The sequence below is a fragment of the Bufo bufo genome, chromosome 4, assembly GCF_905171765.1.
Source record: "Bufo bufo chromosome 4, aBufBuf1.1, whole genome shotgun sequence".
NCBI lineage: Eukaryota > Metazoa > Chordata > Amphibia > Anura > Bufonidae > Bufo > Bufo bufo.
In genome coordinates, this window is record NC_053392.1 from 420,735,874 (window position 1) to 420,763,416 (window position 27,543).

General features: G+C 43.1%; 1 protein-coding gene across 1 annotated transcript in view; it reads right to left on the reverse strand.

Moving 5' to 3' along the window:
• ARID4B (AT-rich interaction domain 4B) overlaps positions 1 to 27,543 on the reverse strand; it is a 557,657-nt gene that overhangs the window by 86,960 nt on the left and 443,154 nt on the right. The window contains exon 21 of the mRNA XM_040429305.1: positions 1,307 to 1,408. Coding sequence (XP_040285239.1) covers positions 1,307 to 1,408 — 102 coding nt within the window. The remainder of the gene's footprint in view (positions 1 to 1,306; positions 1,409 to 27,543) is intronic.

Sequence of the window (27,543 nt, forward strand, 5' to 3'; positions counted from 1 at the left end):
ATGTCATGAGTGTGTCAACTATTGACAACTCTTTGCGGTTTTCTAAAATCTATTCCATACACGTCCCCTGATAGAGGACGTAACAGGGATTAAACTGATAGGAATAGTACTACTTAACACACCTTATAATAATAATAATACTAGTGGACATAACAGGGATTAAACTGATAGGAATAGTACTACTTAACACACCTAATTATAATAATAATAATAGGGGACGTAACAGGGATTAAACTGATAGGAATAGTACTACTTAACACACCACTCATATCTGGTGGCACAGTACATTACACGGCGCATGCGCAGTGCCCCGAATTGGAAGTAAGAGGACCGACCAAGCATCTTTTTCCATCTCCCGGTTCCTAAAATCTATTCCATACACGTCCCCTGATAGGGGACGTAACAGGGATTAAACTGATAGGAATAGTACTACTTAACACACCTTATAATAACGCAGAGAGAGGCAACGCAGAGAGAGGAGTCTGAAGAAGAGGAGTCAGAGGAGGAAGGTGGCTTTGAGGAGGTGGAAGACCAAACACAGCAGGAATCCCAGGAGGCTTGTTGTCACCTTTCGGGGACCCTTGGTGTTGTACGTGGCTGGGTGGAGGAAGAGACCTTCAATAACATCAGTGAGGACAAGGAACGGGCCATGGCTAGCTTGGTATCCAACCTTGTGCAAATGGGGTGTTTGCGGTTGTGCAAATGGACTGTTTGCGGATGTTTGCGGTGCGTTAAACAGGGAGTTTGGTCTGTCACTGTGAAGCGTGCGTAACACTTACACTACCTGATCGATACAACATCATACCTGATGTTTTAAAGCAGGTTATTCCAAACAATTTAGGAATGTTAGGTGATTTATGCCCTTTATGGATTAAAACCCGACTCTGCGTCAACTACGTAATTTTCCATGGGAGTTTTGCCATGGATCCCCCTCCGGCATGCCACAGTCCAGGTGTTAGTCCCCTTGAAACAACTTTTCGATCACTATTGTGGCCAGAAAGAGTCCCTTTGGGTTTTAAAATTCGCCTGCGTATTGAAGTCTATGGCGGTTCGCCCGTTCGAGAACATTTGCGGAAATTCGCGTTCGCTGTTCGCGAACGAAAAATTTTATGTTCGCGACATCTCTAATTAGGACATCTGTTAATATGTTTGTTTACACTTTTATTTGAAAAGTATACAGCAAAACTAGAGTTAAAATGACATACAAATGCATTTTAAAAACACTGGAAGTTTAATTTCTAGGTGTGACATATTTCCAAAATGTAAACAATTTTTGTCATATACATTTAGCAAAGTATAAACTTACTAATTTTCTTCTTATGAGTCACAGACTTGTAGTTTCTTTTTAGCTTTTTTACAGTGCAATTTTCCATATGGTCACCACTGTCTTCTGCAAGTCTTTTTTGGCCTAGTTGAAACAGAATAAGCAAAAATAAATATTGTTAAACAGCGGAATAAAATATAAATAGAACACTGTGGAACTTTTAGGCCTCCTTTACACAATTTTTTTGTAATTTTTTTATTTTAGTATAAAAAAAAATGGTAGTCAGTTTTACAGTTTTTTTTATATTTTTCAACTATAAAAATTCCTGGGTGTAAAATGCTCTAAAAACCATAACTAGTGCATGTTGCAATTTAACAAAATGTCAAAAAAGGTAAAAATGTACAAATGCAATGCAAAAATGCTTTGGATGCGATGGATTTCATAATTCACTTCAGACTTTAAAGTAATATTTGGCTGCATAAAAAAAGATAAAATAAGCATAATATTAAGCAGCTAAAAGAAAACACAAAAACTTAAAATAAAGGCCTCAAGCATTTGTGGTCCCCAATGCACGGGCACTGTCCATGTGGCTGCAGCGACGGATCCAGACCCATTCAACTTGAATGGGTCTGTGATCCGTCTGCACCGTAAAAAATAGTACAAGTTCTATTTTTTTCCGGTGCGGAATCACGGAGAGGAACCCCATGGAAGCTTCCGTGCCTCCGTTCTGCACCACACCTCCAGATTGCGGACCCATTCAAGTAAATAGGTCCACATTCATGATGCGGTGAGCACACGGCTGGTGCCCGCATATTGCCATAGCATATAGACAAAATGTCAAATAGTGAAAAGGAGGCGTGCAGTCCTCAGTAACATAGGACATAGGCAAAATGCCAAACAACAAAAAGCAAGCGAGCATTAACATGTCTATACAGATAATCATGATGAGGAACATACATTTTCAACAAGGTAGATGAATAATAACAAAAATGAAAAATGGAACAATACTTCTTTCACACCTGTGGCTGGGTGTTTGGGCTGGCAAGTCCGGCAGACAGTGCCGGGAATCGGCCGGACAAAAAAATTATGCGTGCAGCGGAATTTGTTTGGCCGAATCTTAGCATATTTGCCAGGTAGCGCCAGACTCCATTAAAGTCAGTGGGACAGAGGGGCATTCTGGTACCATCTGGCAATGCCTGAACTCCTGGCAATGCGAAAGTAACCTAAGCCGTCTTTGTGCACAATGAACCCACAGGTCAAAATCTGAGGAATTAAGAGAGATGTGAATGTTATAGAGTGGGTCACAGTGGAAATGCAACAAAAAGAAGAGGGGAAGAGTCCCTATGTTGAGCTCATGGAGCCCAGCGATATGAAAATTTGTTACAAGATCTGTTCTCCCAACTAGCTAGTTCTTTTAATAGGTGCATGCAGTTGACTTTGTCAATCCACTTAGTGAACAAAGGCCACAACAGAGAAATAAGTAATTTAGCTACTGTAAGGAAGAAAGTGCTAATATAACTTTTTACTGGGAGGAAAGACAGCAGGGGAGACTCGATATGTCGCCAAAAAGTAGAAATCTTAGGGCAGTGTGACTAGATATAGAGGTAGTTTCCTAGGTGTGCCAACGCCAACACACATTATTTGGGAAAAAGTTAATCTTAAAAAGGAATTATAGCATCCTATACCATCTTTTCAGAAGTTTAAAAGAGTTATCCTGTGTCCGGACACATCTACAAAATCCATATTACTGCTTGAGAATATTTGCAGTATTAAATTCTGAAAAAAAAGTGTTCAGATCTTTTTCCCACACCAGTGAATAGCTAGGTTTGTTTGGAGACCCCAAAGCAAGCAGATTGTTATATAATTTAAGAGGGTGGCAAGGTAGTTTAGGGAGTAGGAGGAAGGCTTCTAAGCAAAACAGCTCTTTAACAGCTGATGGCCAAGATAAAAACCTGGAGCATAGTGACTTGAAGTTCTCAATGTGTAGAAAAGAGATTGAGCGTTAATAAGAATCGAGGAATATGGATAATATATATGGATATGGATAGTATATCAGCTAATTTGGAAGTGGACCTGGGACACTAAGCAGTTCAGGGAGATAAGATAGAAGCACCATTGAAGTAAAATCCGTCGAAGGTCAGATTTGCTTAACAACCAAGAGAAATGAACCAATACTCCCTTAATAAGGGGATTAAGGGGGCATAATTAAGGGACAGAACTTTAGGGGAGAACCATATCCATGCTTTTTAAAAGGGGTCACTAATGTGTAATTTAAAAGGAGTCTTTCACCTAAAATGACCATTATACACCACAAACATCATGATATCCATTACATTCCCCATATTATAATCTTACCTTTCATATTTCTGTCCATCTCCTATTTTCTCTTAAAAACGCTTTTATTCCATATGCTAATAAGCTTCTGAAGGTGCACAGGGGCGGCATTTATGCGGCCGGTGCCCAGGCCCCACGGCGCTGTTCAAATCAAACCCCTCCCCTTTCAACCCTCTGGCCCGCCCTAGGTTCTTCAGATTCCATCCTCCCGTCATTGACAGATCTGGCGCCTGCGCCATTTAACATGATCCTTGCGCCTGCGCACTCCATTACCCACTATGGGCAGAGGCAGCAGAGCGTTTAATGCGCATGCGCCAGCCCGTACATCCTGATCTTGTGGCAATTTACTTTTGCCGGCTAGATCGGGAGGTACGGGTCGGCGCATAAAAATGTGTCGGCAGATAAGAACCATTTGGCCCATCTAGTCTGCCCAATATACTGAATACTATGAATAGCCCCTGGCCCTATCTTATATGAAGAATGGCCTTATGCCTATCCCATGCATGCTTAAACTCCTTCACTGTATTTGCAGCTACCACTTCTGCAGAAAGGCTATTCCATGCATCCACTACTCTCTCAGTAAAGTAATACTTCCTGATATTACTTTTAAACCTTTGCCCCTCTCATTTAAAACTATGTCCTCTTGTAGCAGTTTTTCTTCTTTTAAATATTCTCTCTCTTTTACCTTGTTGATTCCCTTTATGTATTTAAAAGTTTCTATAATATCCCCTCTGTCTCGTCTTTCTTCCAAGCTATACATGTTAAGGTCCTTTAACCTTTCCTGGTAAGTTTTATCCTGCAATCCATGTACTAGTTTAGTAGCTCTTCTCTTAACTCTCTTTGAAGTATCAATATCCTTCGGGAGATATGGTCTCCAGTACTGCGCTCAATACTCCAAATAAGGTCTCAATAGTGCTCTGTAGAGCCGCATGAGCACTCCCTCTTTCTACTGGTAATGCAACGCTCTGCTGCCTCTGCCCATAGTGGGTAATGGAGTGCACAGGCGTGAGGATTATGTTGAACGGCGCAGGCGCCGGATTTGTCAATGACGGAAGGATGGAATCTGAAGAACCTAGGGCGGGCCAGAGGGGTGACAGGGGAGGGGTCTGATTTGAACAGCGATGTGGGGCCTGGGCATCAGCCGCATAAACGACACCCCTGGGCAACTTCAGAAGCGAATTAGCATATGGAATAAAAGCGTTTTTAAGAGAAAATAGGCGATGGACAGCAATATGAAAGGTAAGATTATAATATGGGGAATGTAATGTATATCATGATGTTTGTGGTGTATAATGGTCATTTTAGGTGAAAGACTCCCTTTAACCTCTTCCGGACACAGGGCGTACCGATACGGCATGTTGTCCAGGTACTTAAGGACACAGGACGCACTGGTACGTCCTGTGTATTTAGGATCACCGCCGCGCGGCGGATGGTGATCAGAACAAGTTGCCTGCTCAAATAATTGAGCAGGCACCTTGGCTAAATGCGCGGGGGGGTCCCGTGACCCCCCCGTGTTGGCGATCATCGCAAACCGCAGGTCAATTCAGACCTGCGGTTTGCGGCTTTTACCTGGTGCGGCGGCGGCGGTGCCATCGAGTCCCCATGCGGCTGTTGGGGGGACCTGATGGCATGGAAGGCAGCGGCGCTGCCTTCCTGTGACTTGCCTGTGAGATCCAGCCCCCTGGATCTCACAGGCCGGAAGCTGTATGAGTAATACTCACTGTTTTACTCATACAGCCAATGCATTCCAATACAGAAGTATTGGAATGCATTTTTAAAGGGATTAGACCTCCAAAAGTCCCAAAGTGGGACAAAAAATAAAGTGAAAAAAGAAAGTTGAAAAAGTAAAGTTTCCACCCCAAAAAATTAAGTTTCAAGTAAAAATAAACAAAAATGTCATTTTCCCCAAATAAAGTTAAGAAAAATTGGTAAAAAATAGGGACATATTAGGTATCGCCGCATCCGTATCGACCGGCTCTATAAACATATCACATGACTTAACCCCTCAGATGAACACCATACAAAATAAAAAACTGTGCTAAATAAACTATTTTTTTGTCACCTTACATCACAAAAAGTACAACAGCAAGCGATCAAAAAGTCATTTGCCCACCAAAATACTACCAATCTAACCGTCACCTCATCGCTCAAAAAATGAGCCCCTACCTAAGATAATCGCCCAAAAATTGAAAAAACTATGGCTCTCAGAATATGGAGACACTAAAACATGATTATTTTTTTTTTAATCATATTATTGTATAAAACTTACATAAATAAAAAAAAGTATGCATATTAGGTATCGCCGCGTCCGTATCGACCGGCTCTATAAAAATATCACATGACCTAACCCCTCAGGTGAATACCGTAAAAAAATAAAAACGGACATTTTTTTGTCACCTTACATCACAAAAAGTGTAATAGCAATCGATCAAAGTCATACGCACCCCAAAATAGTGCCAATCAAACAGTCATCTCATCCCACAAAAATCATACCCTACCCAAGGTAATCGCCCAAAAACTGAAAAAAACTATGGCTCTCAGACTATGGAAACACTAAAACATTATTTTATTTGTTTCAAAAATTAAATCATTAGGTAAAACTTACATAAATAAATAAAAAAGTATACATATTAGGTATCGCCACGTCCGTGACACGCTGGTCTATACAAATACCACATGATCTAACCTGTCAGATGAATGTTGTAAATAACAAAAAAAAAAAACTGTGCCAAAACAGCAATTTCTTGTTACCTTGCCTCACAAAAAGTGTAATACAGAGCAACCAAAAATCATATGTACCCTAAAATAGTACCAACAAAACTGCCACCCTATCCCATAGTTTCTAAAATGGGGTCACTTTTTTGGTGTTTCTACTCTAGGAGTGCATCAGGGGGGCTTCAAATGGGACATGGTGTCAAAAAACCAGTCCAGCAAAATCTGCCTTCCAAAAACCATATGGCATTCCTTTCCTTCTGCGCACTGCCGTGTGCCCGTACAGCGGTTTACGACCACATATGGGGTGTTTCTGTAAACTACAGAATCAGAGCCATAAATATTACGTTTTGTTTGGCTGTTAACCCTTGCTTTGTAACGAAAAAAAAATATTAAAATGGAAAATCTGCCAAAAAAGTTAAATTTTGAAATTGTATCTCTATTTTCCATTAATTCTTGTGGAACACCTAAAGGGTTAACAAAGTTTGTAAAATCAGTTTTGAATTCCTTGAGGGGTGTAGTTTCTAGAATGGGGTCACTTTTTTGGAGTTTCTACTTTAGGGGTGCATCAGGGGGGCTTCAAATGGGACATGGTGTCAAAAAACCAGTCCAGCAAAATCTGCCTTCCAAAAACCGTATGGCATTCCTTTCCTTCTGCGCCCTGCCGTGTGCCCATACAGCGGTTTACGACCACATATGGGGTGTTTCTGTTAACTACAGAATCAGAGCCATAAATATTGAGTTTTGTTTGGCTGTTAACCCTTGCTTTGTAACTGGAAAAATAATTATTAAAATGGAAAATCTGGCAAAAAACTGAAATTTTGAAATTGTATCTCTATTTTCCATTAATTCTAGTAGAACACCTAAAGGGTTAGCAAAGTTTATAAAATCAGTTTTGAATACCTTGAGGGTGTAGTTTCTAGAATGGGTCATTTTTGGGCGGTTTCTATTATGTAAGCCTCACAGTGACTGCAGATCTAAACTGGTCCTTGAAAAGTGGGTCTTTGAAAATTTCAGAAAAATTTCAAGATTTGCTTCTAAACTTCTAAGCCTTGTAACATCCCCAAAAAATAAAATGTCATTCCCAAAATGATCCAAACATGAAGCAGACATATGGAGAATGTAAAGTAATAACTATTTTTGTAGGTATTACTATGTACACTGCTCAAAAAAATAAAGGGAACACTTAAACAACACAATGTAACGCCAAGTCAATCACACTTCTGTGAAATCAAACTGTCCACTTAGGAAGCAACACTGAGTGACAATCAATTTCACATGCTGTTGTGCAAATGGGATAGACAACAGGTGGAAATTATAGGCAATTAGCAAGACACCCCCAATAAAGGAGTGGTTCTGCAGGTGGTGACCTGACCACTTCTCAGTTCCTATGCTTCCTGGCTGATGTTTTGGTCACTTTTGAATGTTGCTGGTGCTTTCACTCTAGTGGTAGCATGAGATGGAGTCTACAACCCACACAAGTGGCTCAGGTAGTGCAGCTTATCCAGGATGGCACATCAATGCGAGCTGTGGCAAGAAGGTTTGCTGTGTCTGTCAGCATAGTGTCCAGAGCATGGAGGCGCTACCAGGAGACAGGCCAGTACATCAGGAGACGTGGAGGAGGCCGTAGGAGGGCAACAACCCAGCAGCAGGACCGCTACCTCCGCCTTTGTGCAAGGAGGAACAGGGGGAGCACTGCCAGAGCCCTGCAAAATGACCTCCAGCAGGCCACAAATGTGCATGTGTCTGCTCAAACGGTCAGAAACAGACTCCATGAGGGTGATATGAGGGCCCGATGTCCACAGGTGGGGGTTGTGCTTACAGCCCAACACCGTGCAGGACGTTTGGCATTTGCCAGAAAACACCAAGATTGGCAAATTCGCCACTGGCGCCCTGTGCTCTTCACAGATGAAAGCAGGGTCACACTGAGCACATGTGACAGACGTGACAGAGTCTGGAGACACCGTGGAGAACGTTCTGCTGCCTGCAACATCCTCCTGCATGACCGGTTTGGCATTGGGTCAGTAATGGTGTGGGGTGGCATTTCTTTGGAGGGCCGCACAGCCCTCCATGTGCTCGCCAGAGGTAGCCTGACTGCCATTAGGTACCGAGATGAGATCCTCAGACCCCTTGTGAGACCATATGCTGGTGCGGTTGGCCCTGGGTTCCTCCTAATGCAAGACAATGCTAGACCTCATGTGGCTGGAGTGTGTCAGCAGTTCCTGCAAGACGAAGGCATTGATGCTATGGACTGGCCCGCCCGTTCCCCAGACCTGAATCCAATTGAGCACATCTGGGACATCACGTCTCGCTCTATCCACCAACGTCACGTTGCACCACAGACTGTCCAGGAGTTGGCAGATGCTTTAGTCCAGGTCTGGGAGGAGATCCCTCAGGAGACCGTCCGCCACCTCATCAGGAGCATGTACAGGCGTTGTAGGGAGGTCATACAGGCACGTGGAGGCCACACACACTACTGAGCCTCATTTTGACTTGTTTTAAGGACATTACATCAAAGTAGGATCAGCCTGTAGTGTGTTTTTCCACTTTAATTTTGAGGGTGACTTCAAATCCAGACCTCCATGGGTTAAAAAATTTGATTTCCATTTTTTTTTTTGTGTGATTTTTGTTGTCAGCACATTCAACTATGTAAAGAACAAAGTATTTCAGAAGAATATTTAATTAATTCAGATCTAGGATGTGTTATTTTTGTGTTCCCTTTATTTTTTTGAGCAGTGTATTATAGAAGTAGAGAAATTTAAACTTGGAAATTTGCTAATTTTTCCAAATTTTTGGCAAATTTCTTTTTTTTTTTATAAATAAAAATTAATTTTTTTTACTCCATTTTACCAGTGTCATGAAGTACAATATGTGACAAAAAAACTATCTCAGAATGGCCTGGATAAGTCAAAGCGTTTTAAAGCTATCACCACATAAAGTGACACTGGTCAGATTAGCAAAAAATGGCCTGGTCCTGAAGGTGAAAATGAGCCCGTTCCTTAAAGGGACACTGACAGGCCTTTAGAGCATATGAAGTGACATATATTCTTCTGTTAGTCTTAATATGCTTAATTAAACTCTACCATTATCACCCCTCGCTGCCTTTCCGTTACTTATAAAAAGTGTTTTTATCAATATGCAAATTACCTTACTTTGTGCCCATGGGGCTGTCCCTCATTCAGTTCTGTGCCCAGCCGTGCCCCAACTGCCGTCTCCTAGTGCCGCCCAGCTCATTAGTATTCACTGCACTGGGCGGCTTTTTTTTCTCCCGACTTGGCGAAATCCCGCGCATGCCCAGTACTATATTCTACTGGAGCTGGTGCTAAGGCGCAGGCACGGAGCGACAAGATGAGGCTGATGCCAGGAAGATAGTACTGGGCATGAGCTGGATTTCGCCGAGTCGGGAGAAAAAAAAGCCGCCCAGTGCAGTGAATACTAATGAGCTGGGCGGCACTAGGAGACGGCAGTTGGGGCACGGCTGGGCACAGAACTGAATGAGGGACAGCCCCTTGGGCACAAAGTAAGGTGATTTGCATATTGATAAAAACACTTTTTATAAGTAACGGAAAGGCAGCGAGGGGTGATAATGGTATAGTTTAATTAAGCATATTAAGACCAACAGAAGAATATATGTCACTTTATATGCTCTAACGGCCTGTCAGTGTCCCTTTAAGGAGTTAATATTTATATGTGGTGCAGAGGGGTCACTGTTCGTAAGAGACACCTGGCCTGCTGGATGGCCTATTATTAAGTAAGGGAATCTAGTAAGCTAAAACCACCCCTACTTGGTTTTGGAATAGGGAGACAGTGAGGCAATCTCAGTCAAATCCTTTTCCATAAAAAACAAAGGGAAGAGAGATATGATAGGGGGAGGAGGATTGCAACATTTGTAAGGTGTACAGGAGAAAAGGTAAAATAGATAGTTCTTTCTGCACATCCACGACATGAAGGAGAGGTTAAAGGCCTTTAATTGACTTTGGATTTTAGACAAGAGGGTTTCATAATTAGGCCTCTTTCACATGAATGTATTGGTTCCATTCCATGCATTGGGAACCGCAATTTGCGGTCTGTGATCCATCCGTTCCACAAAAAGATAGAACAAGTTTTATTTTTGGGCGGAACGGTAGCACTCCGTAGTGGTTCCGTTGGGTTCCATTTCGTGCTTCCGTTCTGCACTTCCGGATGGGACCCATTCACTTGATTGATGCAGAATGCAAATTGCTGGTGCCCCGTGTATTGCGGAACCGCCGTATGCGGCCCGCAATAAGGCGACGGGAGTACTACGGCCATATGAAAGAGGTCTTAAGGGAATAAAGAGAAGCTGGGTCTGCTGGCAAAAGAATGCCCAGATTTTATCGCTTTGCTTTGCCATAAAAAGGAGACAAGCCAGAAAGACAAAGTTCTAGTCAATGTCCCTTTATAAATAAAACTATTACAGGAGACTGTTAGGCCTCTTTCACACGAGAATGACGGATTGGCTCAGGATGCGTTCAGTGAAACTCGCACCATTTTGCAAGCAAGTTCAGTCAGTTTTGTCTGCGATTGCGTTCAGTTGTTCAGTTTTTCAGCGCGGGTGAAATGCATTTTGATGCGTTTTTTCACACGCGTGATAACAAATGGAAGGTTTACAAACAATATCTCTTAGCAACCATCAGTGAAAAACTCATTGGGCCAGATTTATCATTACTGTGACAGCTCACTCCACTTTCACATATGGCTAAAGTCAGTTTTAGCCAAGTCAGATTTATGATCGGCCCTTTAAGACTGTAATAAATGTGGTTTGACGGTAGCAGTTTATCCGTCAGTAAGCAGCTTTACAAAAGTCACACGTTTTTACGAAAAAGTCGCATGTTCTATTAAAAAGTCACATAAGATAAACATGGTCCTCACTGGAGTGAAATTGCGCATTTTTTGGTGACTTTTTTGTGACTTTTTAAATAGTCCCAATAGTAAATCTGTCTAGAGATTCATTTACATAAGATAACACGCCCACTTTCAGAAAACTGGCGAGCATAGTGCAGAGCAGAAAAAAGTCCCAAATTTGTGCGCAGTTTTAGCGTTTGCGCATTTTTTTGCGACTTTTTCACTCCATTATTCTGACTTGAGCTAATGATAAATCTGGCCCATTGCAACCGCACTTGCTTGCGGATGCAATGCCTTTTTCACTGAAGCCCCATTCACTTCTAAGGGGCCAGGGCTGCGTGAAAAACGCTGAATATAAAACATGCTGCGTTTTTCACGCAAAGCAGAACTGATGCGTGAAAGAAACGCTCAGACCCATTGAAATGAATGGATCAGGATTCAGTGCAGGTGCTATACAATCATGTCACGCATTTTACCCATGTGTAAAACTCGCTCGTGTGTACAATAATATTATGGCAGACTATTCCAAGAGGTAGCAGCCTGGTGGCTCCCCTGCAGCAAAGGCCAGATCCCTGTATATGGGTTGAAGGTTGAAAACCAGGGGACTTGCCAGGATAACACCCTTAGAACTAGACCTAAGTCAAACAAGTTACTTAGCACAGTGGTTCTACACTGCGTGCAGAATTATTAGGCAAATGAGTATTTTGACCACATCATCCTCTTTATGCATGTTGTCTTACTCCAAGCTGTATAGGCTCGAAAGCCTACTACCAATTAAGCATATTAGGTGATGTGCATCTCTGTAATGAGAAGGGGTGTGGTCTAATGACATCAACACCCTATATTAGGTGTGCATAATTATTAGGCAACTTCCTTTCCTTTGGCAAAATGGGTCAAAAGAAGGACTTGACAGGTTCAGAAAAGTCAAAAATAGTGAGATATCTTGCAGAGGGATGCAGCACTCTTAAAATTGCAAAGCTTCTGAAGCGTGATCATCGAACAATCAAGCGTTTCATTCAAAATAGTCAACAGGGTCGCAAGAAGCGTGTGGAAAAACCAAGGCGCAAAATAACTGCCCATGAACTGAGAAAAGTCAAGCGTGCAGCTGCCAAGATGCCACTTGCCACCAGTTTGGCCATATTTCAGAGCTGCAACATCACTGGAGTGCCCAAAAGCACAAGGTGTGCAATACTCAGAGACATGGCCAAGGTAAGAAAGGCTGAAAGACGACCACCACTGAACAAGACACACAAGCTGAAACGTCAAGACTGGGCCAAGAAATATCTCAAGACTGATTTTTCTAAGGTTTTATGGACTGATGAAATGAGAGTGAGTCTTGATGGGCCAGATGGATGGGCCTGTGGCTGGATTGGTAAAGGGCAGAGAGCTCCAGTCAGACTCAGACGCCAGCAAGGTGGAGGTGGAGTACTGGTTTGGGCTGGTATCATCAAAGATGAGCTTGTGGGGCCTTTTCGGGTTGAGGATGGAGTCAAGCTCAACTCCCAGTCCTACTGCCAGTTTCTGGAAGACACCTTCTTCAAGCAGTGGTACAGGAAGAAGTCTGCATCCTTCAAGAAAAACATGATTTTCATGCAGGACAATGCTCCATCACACGCGTCCAAGTACTCCACAGCGTGGCTGGCAAGAAAGGGTATAAAAGAAGAAAATCTAATGACATGGCCTCCTTGTTCACCTGATCTGAACCCCATTGAGAACCTGTGGTCCATCATCAAATGTGAGATTTACAAGGAGGGAAAACAGTACACCTCTCTGAACAGTGTCTGGGAGGCTGTGGTTGCTGCTGCACGCAATGTTGATGGTGAACAGATCAAAACACTGACAGAATCCATGGATGGCAGGCTTTTGAGTGTCCTTGCAAAGAAAGGTGGCTATATTGGTCACTGATTTGTTTTTGTTTTGTTTTTGAATGTCAGAAATGTATATTTGTGAATGTTGAGATGTTATATTGGTTTCACTGGTAAAAATAAATAATTGAAATGGGTATATATTTGTTTTTTGTTAAGTTGCCTAATAATTATGCACAGTAATAGTCACCTGCACACACAGATATCCCCCTAAAATAGCTAAAACTAAAAACAAACTAAAAACTACTTCCAAAAATATTCAGCTTTGATATTAATGAGTTTTTTGGGTTCATTGAGAACATGGTTGTTGTTCAATAATAAAATTAATCCTCAAAAATACAACTTGCCTAATAATTCTGTACTCCCTGTATACTCACTGCCTGTAACACTTATCTTTGTTTTCTGAAAAGGATGTGCAACTTAAAGATATCAATAAATTACAGTTGACTATTGCAGACAATAAACTTTCAAAATATATCTGAGGTCTGAAGGACTATAAAACTGATTATGTCTATAATTGGTCGAAATGTGATAAACGGCCATCTACTACATTATACATTCTCAAGAAAAATAGACGTAAGTAACAACTCTATCAAACAAGGGTTCATTTTACCTCTACCGAGTTGGACTCACCTGATATGGCTTTTGAAATCACCATGACTTCTGAGAGCAATAGAAAGCAACTTAGGTATGTCTATAACATCCATGGCAATCACGACCAGGAAATCAATAAACTGGAGTGAGGGACGAAGACAGGAGGCACTGGGCAATATCCAAGCCAACAAAAGAAACAGGTAAATCTTTCTGCCAAGAACCTTTTAGAGACTCCGATATAGGTCTTGCCCAGGGAATTTTCCTATGATCCTACTCTCATTTTGACCAATATAAAACTATGTTTTACTGTATGCAAACATTTTCTTGATAACTTATTGCATAAATCCAAATCTGACAGTCAAACTAAAAGTGGCTTCATTTTGTTGGCAGGTCCAAATAAACAGTAGGCCGAGTCCACAATACCATAGTGCAAAATAGCACTCCAGGCTCCAGCAGAACCAAATAACACAGTGTAGCACAATATACTGCCCCAAAAGCTGGCCTTCTGTTGAGGCCATCAATAGCTACCATCTTCTGTCCTCCTCCTCCAGTTGTCTATGGAGCAAGGGGCTTTGGAGGTGAAGTGCGGGCCACAGCAGTTGAATTCAGGAGGGCATGTGCGGTCGCTGGCTGGGTATACAAGTACTGTACCTGATTCTCACAGCGTTAATTACTGTTGAGAGCTCATTATGTACCCGATCAGCGGCAGAGAGGAGGACTTGGGTGGCCTCCTGGGGCATCGGCCTACCAGGAAATTTCCCTGTAGGGTTTATGGCCAATCTGCCCCTGCTGACAGTATAATAACAACTAATAATTCTAATGATCATTCAAAACAACTTGTGCCCTGTACTGTTTCCCATACAGTATATCTGACAAACATCCTTTCTTGGAACAAACTCGTTTTGGAGCTACAACATCTGCGGCTTTTTGTGTCAGTAATCATTAATTTTACCCTGCTCAGTCATGTTCCCTGTATTAGACCACTTTTAAGAGCTTATGGAACATAAATTAAAATGAGCCTCCGGTTCAAGAAAAAAAATAATCACATTAACTGGGGAACGAACAGAACACTTGCCTGGTGCTCTCCTTTTCATTTTTTTAGCTGTAGATCCGCCAATTTAAGGGCTCCTCTCCTGCCATCCAAGATCGCCATACCAATTCTCAGACTGTTTGATCCACACTATGTATTTGATAGCCCAATAGACTTCCTGCTACCCTTGGATTGGTCAGCACTGCTTACGTGAGCAGTGCTGGCAAACTCAAGAGCAGGGCTGGACAAGTAGGCTAACAAGGCACAGTGTGCATCAGAGCCGAGGAATTAGCAGATCTGCAACTAAAAACATGAAATGCAAGTCATCATGTAAGTGTTTTGATTGACTGAAGCAATGGCGGTCTGTACATCCGCATGTCACTTTGCACATTACTGTGACAGTTAGTGCCAATAGTGTAAGGCTACTTTCAAACTAGCGTTAAAGTTTTCCGGTATTGAGTTCCGTCATAGCGGCTCAATACCCGAAAAAATGCATCAGTTTTGTCCTAATGCATTCTGAATGGAAAGCAATCCGTTCAGTATGCATCAGGATGTCTTCCGTTCCGTCCCTTTTACGGGATTTGTCCGGAGAAAATACAGCAGCATGCTGCAATATTTTCTCCTGCCAAAATTCAGGAACACTTGACGGAATGCTGGATCCGGCATTTATTTCCATTGAAATGTATTAATGCCGGATCCGGTACCAAGTATTCAGGAAATTGCTGCATTGACGGATCCGGTTTTCCAGATGACACCGGAGAGTCGGATCCGGTATTTCAATGCATTTATCAGACGGATACGCATCCGGATACAAATTATCTCCGTTTGCATAAGGATTTCCGGATCTGGCAGGCAGTTCCGACAACGGAACTAACTGCGGGATTCTTCTAACGCTAATGTGAAAGTACCCTTAGACGGTGATTTGCTGAAGTAGTCATGTGCTATATACCAGCATGTACCCGCTGCAGCTAGTAAACAAGCAGTGGCAGGAGAACAGGGACAGTTATGCAGAGAACCACATTAGAGAAAGGAGTGAGTATAAGATCTTTTTTTTATTTTTATCTATTGCAGTGCTTGTCTGAGATTGTTAATTATCTCAGGCAACCTTTTTCATTAAAGAGTGCTCTGATTTGATCATGCACTAAGTGGACAAACACAGTTCTGTTATTCTTGACAGTGCAGTCTAAATGCAACAAAAGACATGTTTGCTGAGGCCTCTTTCACATCAGCATTTAGGAGAACATTTTTAGTGGAGAAAAAGTCCTACATGCGGGACTTTTTTTCTTCACTATTTTTTAAGAATTTTGTGATGGAGGCCCAGACAGAGCCGCCAACGCAGATGTGAGCATTGCCAAAGACTTACTGCACTTAGCGACTTGCTTAATAATTGGATTTTGAATAAATAGTGCTTAAAAAAATAAAATAAAAGACAGTTGATAGTGCTGATGTTCTGTGGACTGATGGAGTGGCTGCATATGGAGTATACTATGGTTCTTTCAATTAATTATCACATATGCTTTAAATTAAACTGCAGGACTCACTCAGAGCTTGCACCCACTGAGTTTAGTGTACAAAGTGGCCTGCTATACTAAGAGGCTACTGAATAAAAGCAGTTTTCTATTCACTTTTCCCTATTTTTGTAACTGGAACTAGTAGAAATGGTAGCCCTAGCGGAGTCTGCCCTCCATAAACAGCAGAGAGGACAGCCCAGCTAGTAGTCAGGAAGATGGTAATGCAGGTAGGCCTAGACAGTTAACAGTTATATAGGATTCCATAATCAGAAAGACAAATAGAATAATTTGCTACCAAGGCCAACTCTAGAGGTGAGTGAATTTCCAAAAAAATTGATTTGGTTGGTTCGCCGAACTTTCCGAAAAGATTTGATTTCATCCGGATTTATTTGTGGCGAATCATGTTAAAAAACACCTATTTCCTAGCTGCAGAGAGCCTGTATAGCGGTGTAGAATACTGTGCATTGCAGTAACACGCATAGGGAGTCTGCTGTGGTAGTGAAACAATACTGTGAGTCAGTATGACACGCACATGACAGGCCTCACGCTCAGAATCACTCCACACTTGAACTCAGCCTTAGTACAGGTTGATGTTCGCGTCAAGAAAAAGCGCACTCCTTTTACACCGTCGCCAGCTGATTCCACATAGATGTCTACAGAACCTGTTCTATTAAACGCTTATACAAGTAGAGCCCCCCTGACAGAGTGGAGAGGGTGTCAGCAGTAAGTTTGTGTTGAAGTCACTGATTATTTTGACCATCCTCTGATCTGTCAGAACAATAACCCCAAAAAAACGGATCCTGTCTGTTGAGCATCCGCCTTCACTTGGTCAGTATTTTGTCAGTAATCCATCAGTATTGCTAAATCCCCCAAAAAACAGGAGTGGATCCAAAACAGAGATGACAGGTGAATAGAATATTTCCATGTCTTCTGTGTTTTGTACCCACTCCTGCTTTTAGCTACCAAATCACAAGCCAATTCTGATGGGACCATACAGGCCTTACAGCTGCTACATAGACAGGATCCATTGTGCGTCTCATTTCTCCTTCATTCTGACAGATCAAAAGAAGGGTAAAATAAATGATGATGTCAACCAGGCCAAAATGACAAAATAGTGTCCCAGTCATGAAGTGGGGAGGGTGGGAACAGCATGAGAAGTCCACAGAGTGGCCCAATGACATAGTGGTGAGGTGGTGGCAGCAGCATGAGGAGACCACAGAGTGGCCCAGTGACATAGTGGCAGTAAGAGGAGTCCACAGAGTGGTGATGTGGCAGCAGCATGAAGAGACCACAGATTGGTGATGTGGCAGCAGCATGAGGAGACCACGGAGTGGCTCAGAGACATAGTGTTGGTGGGAGCAGCATGAGGAGACCACAGAGAAGTGATGTGGTAGCAGCATGAGGAGACCACAGTGTGGTAAGGTGGCAGCAGCACGAGGAGAACACAGAGTGGCCCAGTGACATAGTGGTGATGTGGCAGCAGCATGAGGAGACCACCGAGTGGTGAAGTGGCATCAGCATGGGGAGAGCACAGAGTGGCTCAGAGACATAGTGTTGAGGTGGCAGCAGCATGAGGAGACCATAGAGTGGTGATGTGGCAGCAGCATGAGGAAACCACACAGTGCTCCATGGAGATAGTGTTGAGATGGCAGCAGCATGGAGAAACCACAGAGTGGTGAGGTGGCAGCAGCATGAGAAGACCACAGAGTGGCCCAGTGGCAGAGTGGGAAGGTGGGGGCAATACCATTATCAGCTGAAGATGCTGGGTGGCAGAAGGAGCACCTGGCAGCAGGTGTGGCATCAGGCGGGTGGCAGCATCAGAATAGTAGCTGAAGCAGGTATCCAGAAGAAACAGGTCTCTTTTTTCAAAGTGTGGCACCATGGATTATCTAGTCTATTGCATCAGGCACTGGTGTTTGAAAATCCTGGCTGATCCACGCCTGATTCATCTTCACAAAGGTTAGTTTCTCCACATTTTGAGTGGACAGGCGAGTTCTCCTTGGGGAACTATGGCCCTCGCCGCACAAAACACCTGCTCTGATGCCACACTACTGGCCGGGCAGGAAAGGTTGTCCAGGGCAAACTCGGCCAGTTGCGGCCACAAATCGAGTTTGGCTGCCCAGTAGTCCAGGGGATCTTCGATGTGGGGTGGCAAGGTGCACTCCAAGTATGCCACAACCTGCTGGTTCAGGTTCTGCTTTGTGTCTACCTGCTGATGCTGGTGAGTAGTTTCTTTAGTAGGCGGGTGAAGAAAACTGCTCATCGGCGACTCTAGACTTAAGTTGCTGCTGATGGAGCTGGTACTGCTCCTGCCCCCCCCCCCCCCCCCCCCCAGCAGCCATGGCAGTGGAACGTGAGTGCAGAGGGCCCACATAGGCATCAGCCAACTGACTACATAGGATATCTCGGTAGTTCAGTTTGCCCTCCCTCTCCCTCATTTTGGACCGGTAGTGAGGGTCTAACATGGTGGAGAGCCAGTAGTCATCCCTCTGGTGAATGGTGACAATTCGGCTGTCACCATGCAAGCAAGTGAGCATGCATTAGGCCATTTGCGCAAGTGAATGGCCTCCCTTCCTCAATCTCCACTGCAAACTGCCACTCTGTTTCTGGGTCCTCTGCCTTGTCTTCCTCATCGCCCTGTAGCTCCTTTGGCTGCTCCTGCCCCTCCTCTCCTGTCGCCTGTGTAGAAAAAACTGCCATTTCTCTACGTATTGCTTGTGTTCAAATGTCCTCCTCCTCCTTTAGTTCAGCCTCAACAGAGCTCATGTGGCCGTGTCCCCTGGCCAGCCAGATTTAGCAACATCTGTTCCAGGACATAAATCAGTGGAATTACGTTGTTCATCTCGTAGTCCTGGCAACTGACAAGTAAAGTAGCCGCCTCAAAGGGCCCAAGCAAACAGCAGGTGTCATGCATGAGCTGCCACTGGCTAACATTGAAGTTACACAGGGGAGTACCTCTGTCCGCCTGTATCATAAAGAAATTGTTTATGGCCTTTCTCTGTTCCTATAGTCGGTCCAATATATGGAGGGTGGAATTCCAAAGGGTGTAAACATCGCATATCAGCCTATGTTAGGGGATGCCGTTCAGCCGCTGCAGCTCAAGGAGGGTGTGTTTTGCGGTGTACGGGTGGCTGAAGTGAATGCAAATTTTCCTAGCCATTTTCCGGATGTCTTGCAGATAGGCAGAAGACTTCAGGAGCCGCTTTACAACCAGATTGAACACGTGCGCCATGCAGGGTGCATGGCTCAGCACTCCTTGACGCAGCACCCACACCATGTTCTTCCCGTTGTCGGTCACCATGGTTCCGATTTTGAGTTGTCAAGGAGAAAGCCAAGATTTGATTTCTTGATAAAGGACGCAGAGCAGTTCCTCCCCTGTGTGACTCCATTTGCCCAGACAAACTAGGTGCATAACAGCATGACACCACCATGCCCTGCACATGCGGTATGCTGGTGAGGCACTTTGAATTGTCCCTGCAGTGGGGGATGAGGAGTCAGAGCGGACATTGTTGCAGGACCAACGGCATGAGAACGTTGAGGTGGAAGCGGCGTCACCTGGCAAAGTTGCTGGTGTGACTGGGCAGGAATCACATTTACCCAGTGGGCCGTAAAGGACATATAATGGCAGACACTGACAGGCTCAAGGACTGTCCACAAGTCATCAGTTCTCTGAAAGGTGCAGAGTCCACCACTTGGAAAGGGAGGGACTGCAACACCAACAACTTTGCCAGGAGCACGTTCAGCTTCTGTGCTGTTGGATGAGTGCACGCATACTGTTGTCTCTTGGCAATCACTTCGGTGATCGATTGCTAACGGAATGACTGACAAGGAGAAGGAGGAGCAGAAGAATCAGGATCAGCAGATCATGGGAAGGACAGACAGCTCCCTTTCGGCTGAGGTGGTGGAGCCTTGACCGCGTGTCACTGGGTGATGCAGCGGTTGCTGCGACAGGCTGGACAACCACATTGGAACCACGGTTCTCCCAGGCCAATTTATGGCGACGCTGCATGTGTTGACGCAGGGCTGTGGTGCCAACATTGGCACCCTGGCCAAGCTTCACCTTCTGCCCACAAATCTGGCAAATAGCCATGTTCACCTCCTCCGGAGGCCTAACAAAAAATTGACAAACCACCGATGGCATTTTCCCACCAACACTCCGCGTTGACTGCCTGCTACTGCCTCTATGAACCCCTGCAAAGCTACTTTCCGGGCCGGTAGGCTCCTGCAAAGAGGGTGGTCTACCCCGGGCACGTTTAGCTCTTGACCTTCCACTGATGCCACCCTGCTGACTCACAGCCCTGCTTCCACCCTGCTGGCTCAGCAGCTGCCTCCCGCGCAAGCTGCAACCCTCTTCTCCTGATGATGAAGCCCCTTCTTCACCCGGCTCCCAAGTGCTATCGGCTAAATCATCATCATCATCATCAGCTACTGTCTGCACGTCACTGATGTCTTCAACGGTCTCAGGGCCAGGAGCCTGACGGCTTGCAACACGTGCTTCCACGCGACTCTCCTCATTACTACTTGCCCGCCTATCGGAGGAAGCGGCGAATGTCTCCTCCAGATCTTAGCTGGGCAGTAGCTTCTAACTGTCCTCTAGTAGCTCGTCCTTGCTGAAAAGTGGAGCTGAGCCTAAGGCAAATAATACTTCTCACGCTGAGGGAACGGAAAATGAAGGAGGAAGGTTCAGGAAAAGTGGGGGCACAGGGCCTGCTCCCAGGCCATGCCAACTAAGTGTTGTGTCAGAGGAACCCACAGAATCTTGCCTGGGGGTGTCTGATGTCACTTGCTGCGAACTCGAAAACCGAGTCAACCATTCAAGCACCGCTGGGTTGCTGGTCAAGACACGACCGCTAGATGACACTGGGAGCTCAGGCCTCTCGCTGAGACTCCTGCTGCCACCCGCCCCCCTTCTTCTGCTGCCGGTGACAAACATTTTGGCCACTGCCCATTCCCTTTGAAGGGCCTGTCACCTGTCTCACATACTTTATGATAAAAGACTTAAATTTTAATTAAAATAATACCCACCAAAAAAGGCTGTAGTACAATGTTACTTCACCACTGAACCGCAATTAAGACATATATTTTTTTTTCTGATTAATAAACTCCCCCCATAAAAAAAATTAAAAAACAATTCACCGCAGAACGGCTAATGGGACGTACGTATCTTTACTATTAATACACCACGTAAATGGCTGTAGTACAATGTACAGTAACTTCACTACTGATTGGCAATTATGACATATATTTTCTCCTTTTTTTTTGATGGGACGTACATATTTTTTCTTTTTCTACACCACGTAAATGGCTGTAGTACAATGTCTTAATCGCTGAACGGCAATTAAGACATATACATAAAGTCTACACACCCCTGTTAAAATGTCAGGTTTCTGTGATGTAAAAAAATTAGACAAAGATAAATCATTTCAGAACTTTTTCCACCTTTAATGTGACCTATAAACTGTACAACTCAATTTAAAAACAAAATGAAATCTTTTAGGTAGAGGGAAGAAAAAATATAAAAATAAAATAATATGGTTGCATAAGTGTGCACACCCTTAAACTAATACTTTGTTGAAGCACCTTTTGATTTTATTACAGCACTCAGTCATTTTGGGTATGAGTCTATCAGCATGCCACATTTTGACTTGGCAAAATTTGCCTACTCTTCTTTGCAAAAACATTACAAATCTGTCAGATTGCGAGGGCATCTCCTGTGCACAGCCCTCTTCAGATCCCCCCACAGATTTTCAATTGGATTCAGGTCTGGGCTCTGGCTGGGCAATTCCAAAACTTTAATCTTCTTCTGGTGAAGCCATTCCTTTGTTGATTTGGATGTATGCTTTGGGTCGTTGTCATGCTGAAAGATGAAGTTCCTCTTCATGTTCAGCTTTCTAGCAGAAGCCTGAAGGTTTTGTGCCAATATTGACTGGTATTTGGAACTGTTCATAATTACCTCTAGCTTAACTAAGGCCCCAGTTCCAGCTGAAGAAAAACAGCCCCAAAGCATGATGCTGACACCACCATGCTTCACTGTGGGTATGGTGTTCTTTTGGTGATGTGCAGTGTTGTTTTTGCGCCAAACATATCTTTGGGAATTATGGCCAAAAAGGTCAACCTTGGTTTCATTAGACCATAACACCTTTTCCCACATGCTTTTGGAAGACTTCAGATGTGTTTTTGCAAAATGTAGCCTGGCTTGGATGTTTTTCTTCGTAAGAAAAGGATTTGTCTTGCCACTCTACCCCATAGCCCAGACATATGGAGAATACGGGAGATTGTTGTCACATGTACCACACAGCCAGTACTTGCCAGATATTCCTGCAGCTCCTTTATTAATCTTGATGTAGGCCTCTTGGTAGCCTCCCAGACCAGTTTTCTTCTCGTCTTTTCATCAATTTTGGAGGGACATCCAGTTCTTGGTAATGTCACTGTTGTGCCATATTTTCTCCACTTGATGAGGACTGTCTTCACTGTGTTCCATGGTATATTTAATGCCTTGGAAATTCTTTTGTACCCTTCTCCTGACTGATACCTTTTAACAATGAGATCCCTCTGATGCTTTGGATGCTCTCTGTGGACCATGGCTTTTGCTGTGGGATGTGACTAAGAAAATTTCAGGAAAGACCAACTAGAGCAGCTGAACTTTATTTGGCGTTAATCAGAGGCACTTTAAATGATGGCAGGTGCATGCTGACTCCTATTTAACATGATTTTGGATGTGATTGCTTAATTCTGAAAACAGCTACATCCCCAGTTATAAGAGGGTGTGCACACTTATGCAACCACATTATTTTAGTTTTTTTTTGTTTTCTTCCCTCCACCTAAAACATTTCAGTTTGTTTTTCAATTGAGTGGTACAGTTTAACCTCTTCAGGACACATGACGTATCGGTACGTCATGATGTCCTGGTACTTAAGGACACATGACGTACCGGTACGTCATGTGTTGTTTCGATCACTGCCGCCCGGCCGGCTGTGATCGGGACAAGGTGCCTGCTCAAATCATTGAGCAGGCACCTCTGCTAAATGCGTGGGGGGCGATCGCAACAAACCGCAGGCCAATTTGCTGCGCTTTCAGCAGTTTCTGATCAGAAACTTTATATGCCTAAAATATAGTTTTTTTAAACCCACCCTGCACCCCTGAATGATTTTATGGCGGCGGGAGGTGCAGGAGGGGGGTTTGCGGGCGGTGCGGCAGGCGATCGCGATCCGATCGCGATCCCCCGCCCGTCTCCCATTGAATAATCGTTGGTGGCCAGTGGGTATACCAGGGTGTGAGCACATTGCTGACACCCTGGTATAAACGGCTGACATCTGTGATGCGATGTCAGCCGTTTAACTCTTTCCATACCGCGGTATGGAAAAGCAGAGGTTAACAGTCGGGAGCTCCCTCCCTCTCCCATCGGGGGGCTGCTGTGCCTTTGCAGCCCCCAGACAGGATGGGGTGACAGAGGGAGGGAGCTGCCCTCCTTACCCTTCCCCGTCTGCGCAGTTGTGGCCACAACTGAGCAGACGGGGAAGGTTCCCATGGCAACAGGACGCCTTCTCAGGCATCCTGCTGTCCATGGTGCTGAACAGATCTGTGCTAAAGGCATAGATCTGTTCATACAAAGTGTAAGTAAAATACAGTACAAAACACTATATAGTGTACTGTACTGTATCATACAGAAATCAGACCCACTGGATCTTCAAGAACCAAGTGGGTCTGGGTAAAAAAAAAGTAAAAATCCAAAAACACATTTATCACTGATTAAAAATGAAAAAAATAAAATTCCATACACATGTTTGGTATCGCCGCGTCCATAACGACCTCAACTATAAAACGTTCATGTTACTTTACCCGAACGGTGAACGCCATAAAAATAAAAAATAAAAAACTATGATGAAATTGAAATTTTGCCCACCTTACTTCCCAAAAAAGGTAATAAAAATGATAAAAAAAGTTGCATGTACGCCAAAATTGTAACAATCAAACAGTCATCTCATCCTGCAAAAATCATACCCTACCCAAGATAATCGCCCAAAAACTGAAAAAACTATGGCTCTTAGACTATAGAAACACTAAAACATGATTTTTTTTTTTGTTTCAAAAATGAAATCATTGTGTAAAACTTACATAACTAAAAAAAAAGTATACATATTAGGTATCGCCGCATCCGTATCGACCAGCTCTATAAAAATATCACATGACCTAACCCCTCAGGTGACCACTGTAAAAATATATAAATAAAAACGGTGTAAAAAAAGCTATTTTTGTCATCTTACGTCACAAAAAGTGTAATAGCAAGCGATCAAAAAGTCATATGCACCCCAAAATAGTGCCAATCAAACCGTCATCTCATCCCGCAAGAAATCAGACCCTACTTAAGATAATCGCCCAAAAACTGAAAAAACTATGGCTCTTAGACTATGGAGACACTAAAACTTTTTTTTGTTTTAAAAATGAAATCATTGTGTAAAACTTACATAAATAAAAAAAATTGTATACATATTAGGTATCGCCGCGTCCGTGACAACCTGCTCTATAAAATTACCACATGATCTAACCTGTCAGATGAATGTTGTAAATAACAAAAAAAAAAAAAAACGGGGCCAAAAAAGCTATTTCTTGTTACCTTGCCTCACAAAAAGTGTAATCTAGAGCAATCAAAAATCATATGTACCCTAAACTAGTACCAACAAAACTGCCACCCTATCCCGTAGTTTCTAAAATGGGGTCACTTTTTTGGAGTTTCTACTCTAGGGGTGCATCAAATGGGACATGGTGTAAAAAAAAACAGTCCAGCAAAATCTGCCTTCCAAAAACTGTATGGCATTCCTTTCCTTCTGCGCCCTGCCGTGTGCCCGTACAGTAGTTTACGACCACATATGGGGTGTTTCTGTAAACTACAGAATCAGGGCCATAAATAATGAGTTTTGTTTGGCTGTTAACCCTTGCTTTGTAAAAAAATATTAAAATGGAAAATCTGCCAAAAAAGTGAAATTTTGAAACTGTATCTCTATTTTCCATTAAATCTTGTGCAACACCTAAAGGGCTAACGAAGTTTGTAAAATCAGTTTTGAATACCTTGAGGGGTGTAGTTTATAGAATGGGGTCATTTTTGGGCGGTTTCTATTATGTAAGCCTCGCAAAGTGACTTCAGAGCTGTAGTGGTCCCTAAATATTGGGTTTTTGTAAATTTCAGAAAAATTTCAAGATTTGCTTCTAAACTTCTAAGCCTTGTAACATCCACCCAAAAAAAAATATCATTCCCAAAATAATTCAAACATGAAGTAGACATATGGGGAATGTAAAGTCATCACAAATTTTGGGGGTATTACTATGTATTACAGAAGTAGAGAAACTGAAACTTTGAAATTTGCTAATTTTTCAAAATTTTTGGTAAATAGGGTATTTTTTTATGCAAAAAAAAATTAAAAAAATTTACTTCATTTTGCCAGTGTCATGAAGTACAATATGTGACGAAAAAACAATCTCAGAATGGCCTGGATAAGTCAAAGCGTTTTAAAGTCATCACCACTTAAAGTGACACTGGTCAGATTTGCAAAAAATGGCCTGGTCCTTAACCGCCTCACGTCCGCCCATAGGATATAAACGTCCTATGGGTGGACGTCTATTTCTGACAGCACGTTTTAAAACGTCCTGTCAGAAATAGCAGCTGCACGCTAATCGTGCAGCTGCTGATCGGGTTGCCCGCTGTCAGTGACAGCAGGGCAACCCTAAGACAAGGCAGGGACAGTTCCCAGGTGTCCCTGCCTTCACGATCGCTGCAGACACAGCGCTCACCGAGCGCTGTGTCTGCAGAGAAGGAAGCGCTGTGCGCTTCCTGTTCCGGCCCGGCGGTCATGTGACCGCCGTGACCGGAGAGTGCAGGGGCTGTGTGAGGTCTCTCAGAGACCTCGATCAGCCCTGCTGTGAGGCTGTACAGCGCAGGATTGCTGCTGTACAGCCTCTATAGGGGTGCATTTGTCCTGTAACTGGGGCTACTATCTCAGCCCCAGTTACAGGAGAAATCAACTGTGAAAAAAAAAAGAAAAAGTGAAGCAAATGTCCCCCAGAGGTCTTGTATGACCTTATGGGGGACGAAAAGTGTAAAAAAAAATAAAAAAAATAAAGGGTTGAAAAAATAAAATAAAATAAAGTTTCACATGTAAAAAAAAAAAAAGTTCCCAAGTTAGGAATAAAAAAAAAAAAATTAAAATAGAAAAAATAAAGTAAAATAGACATATTTAGTATTGCCGCGTCCGTAAAAACCAGCTCTATAAAAATATCACATGACCTAACCCCTCGGGTGAACACCGTAAAAAAAAAAAAAAAAAACGGTGTCAAAACAAGCAATTTTTGTCACCTTGCATCACAAAAGGTGCAACACCAAGTGATCAAAAACGCGTATGTCCCACAAAATGGTACCAATAAAACCGTCACCTCATCCCGCAAAAAATGAGCGCCTACATAAGAAAATCTCTCAAAAAATAAAAAAACTATAGCTCTTAGAACATGGAGACACTAAAACATAATTTTTTTGGTTTCAAAAATGCTATTATTGTGTTAAAGTGAAACAAATAAAAAAAAGTATACATATTAGGTATTGCCGCGTCCGTAAAAACCAGCTCTATAAAAATATCACATGACCTAACCCCTCGGGTGAACACCGTAAAAAAAAAAAAAAAAAAACTGTGTCAAAACAAGCAATTTTTGTCACGTTGCATCACAAAAGGTGCAACACCAAGTGATCAAAAACGCGTATGTCCCACAAAATGGTACCAATAAAACCGTCACCTCATCCCGCAAAAAATGAGCCCCTACATAAGAAAATCTCTCAAAAAATAAAAAAACTATAGCTCTCAGAACATGGACACATTAAAACATAATTTTTTGGTTTCAAAAATGCTATTATTGTGTAAAACTTTAATAAATGAGAAAAAGTATACATATTAGGTATCGCCACGTCCGTAACAATCTGCTCTATAAAAATGTCACTTGACTGAACCCCTAAGGTGAACGCTGTAAAAATAAATAAATAGAAACTGTGCTAAAACAACCAATTTTTTGGTCACCTTGCCCCATAAAGTGTTATATTGAATGATCAAAAAATCATATGTACCCAAAAATAGTACTAATAAAACTGGCACCTTATCCCCTAGTTTCCAAAATGGGGTCACTTCTTGGGAGTTTCTACTGTAAGGGTGCATCAGGGGGCTTCAAATGGGACATGGCATCTAAAAACCATGTGGAGTTCCTTTCCTTCTGCGCCCTGCCGTGTGCCCATACAGCAGTTTACGACCACATGTGGGGTGTTTCTGTAAACCGCAGAATCTGGGTAATAAATATTGAGTTTTGTTTGGCTGTTAACCATCGATGTGTTAGAGA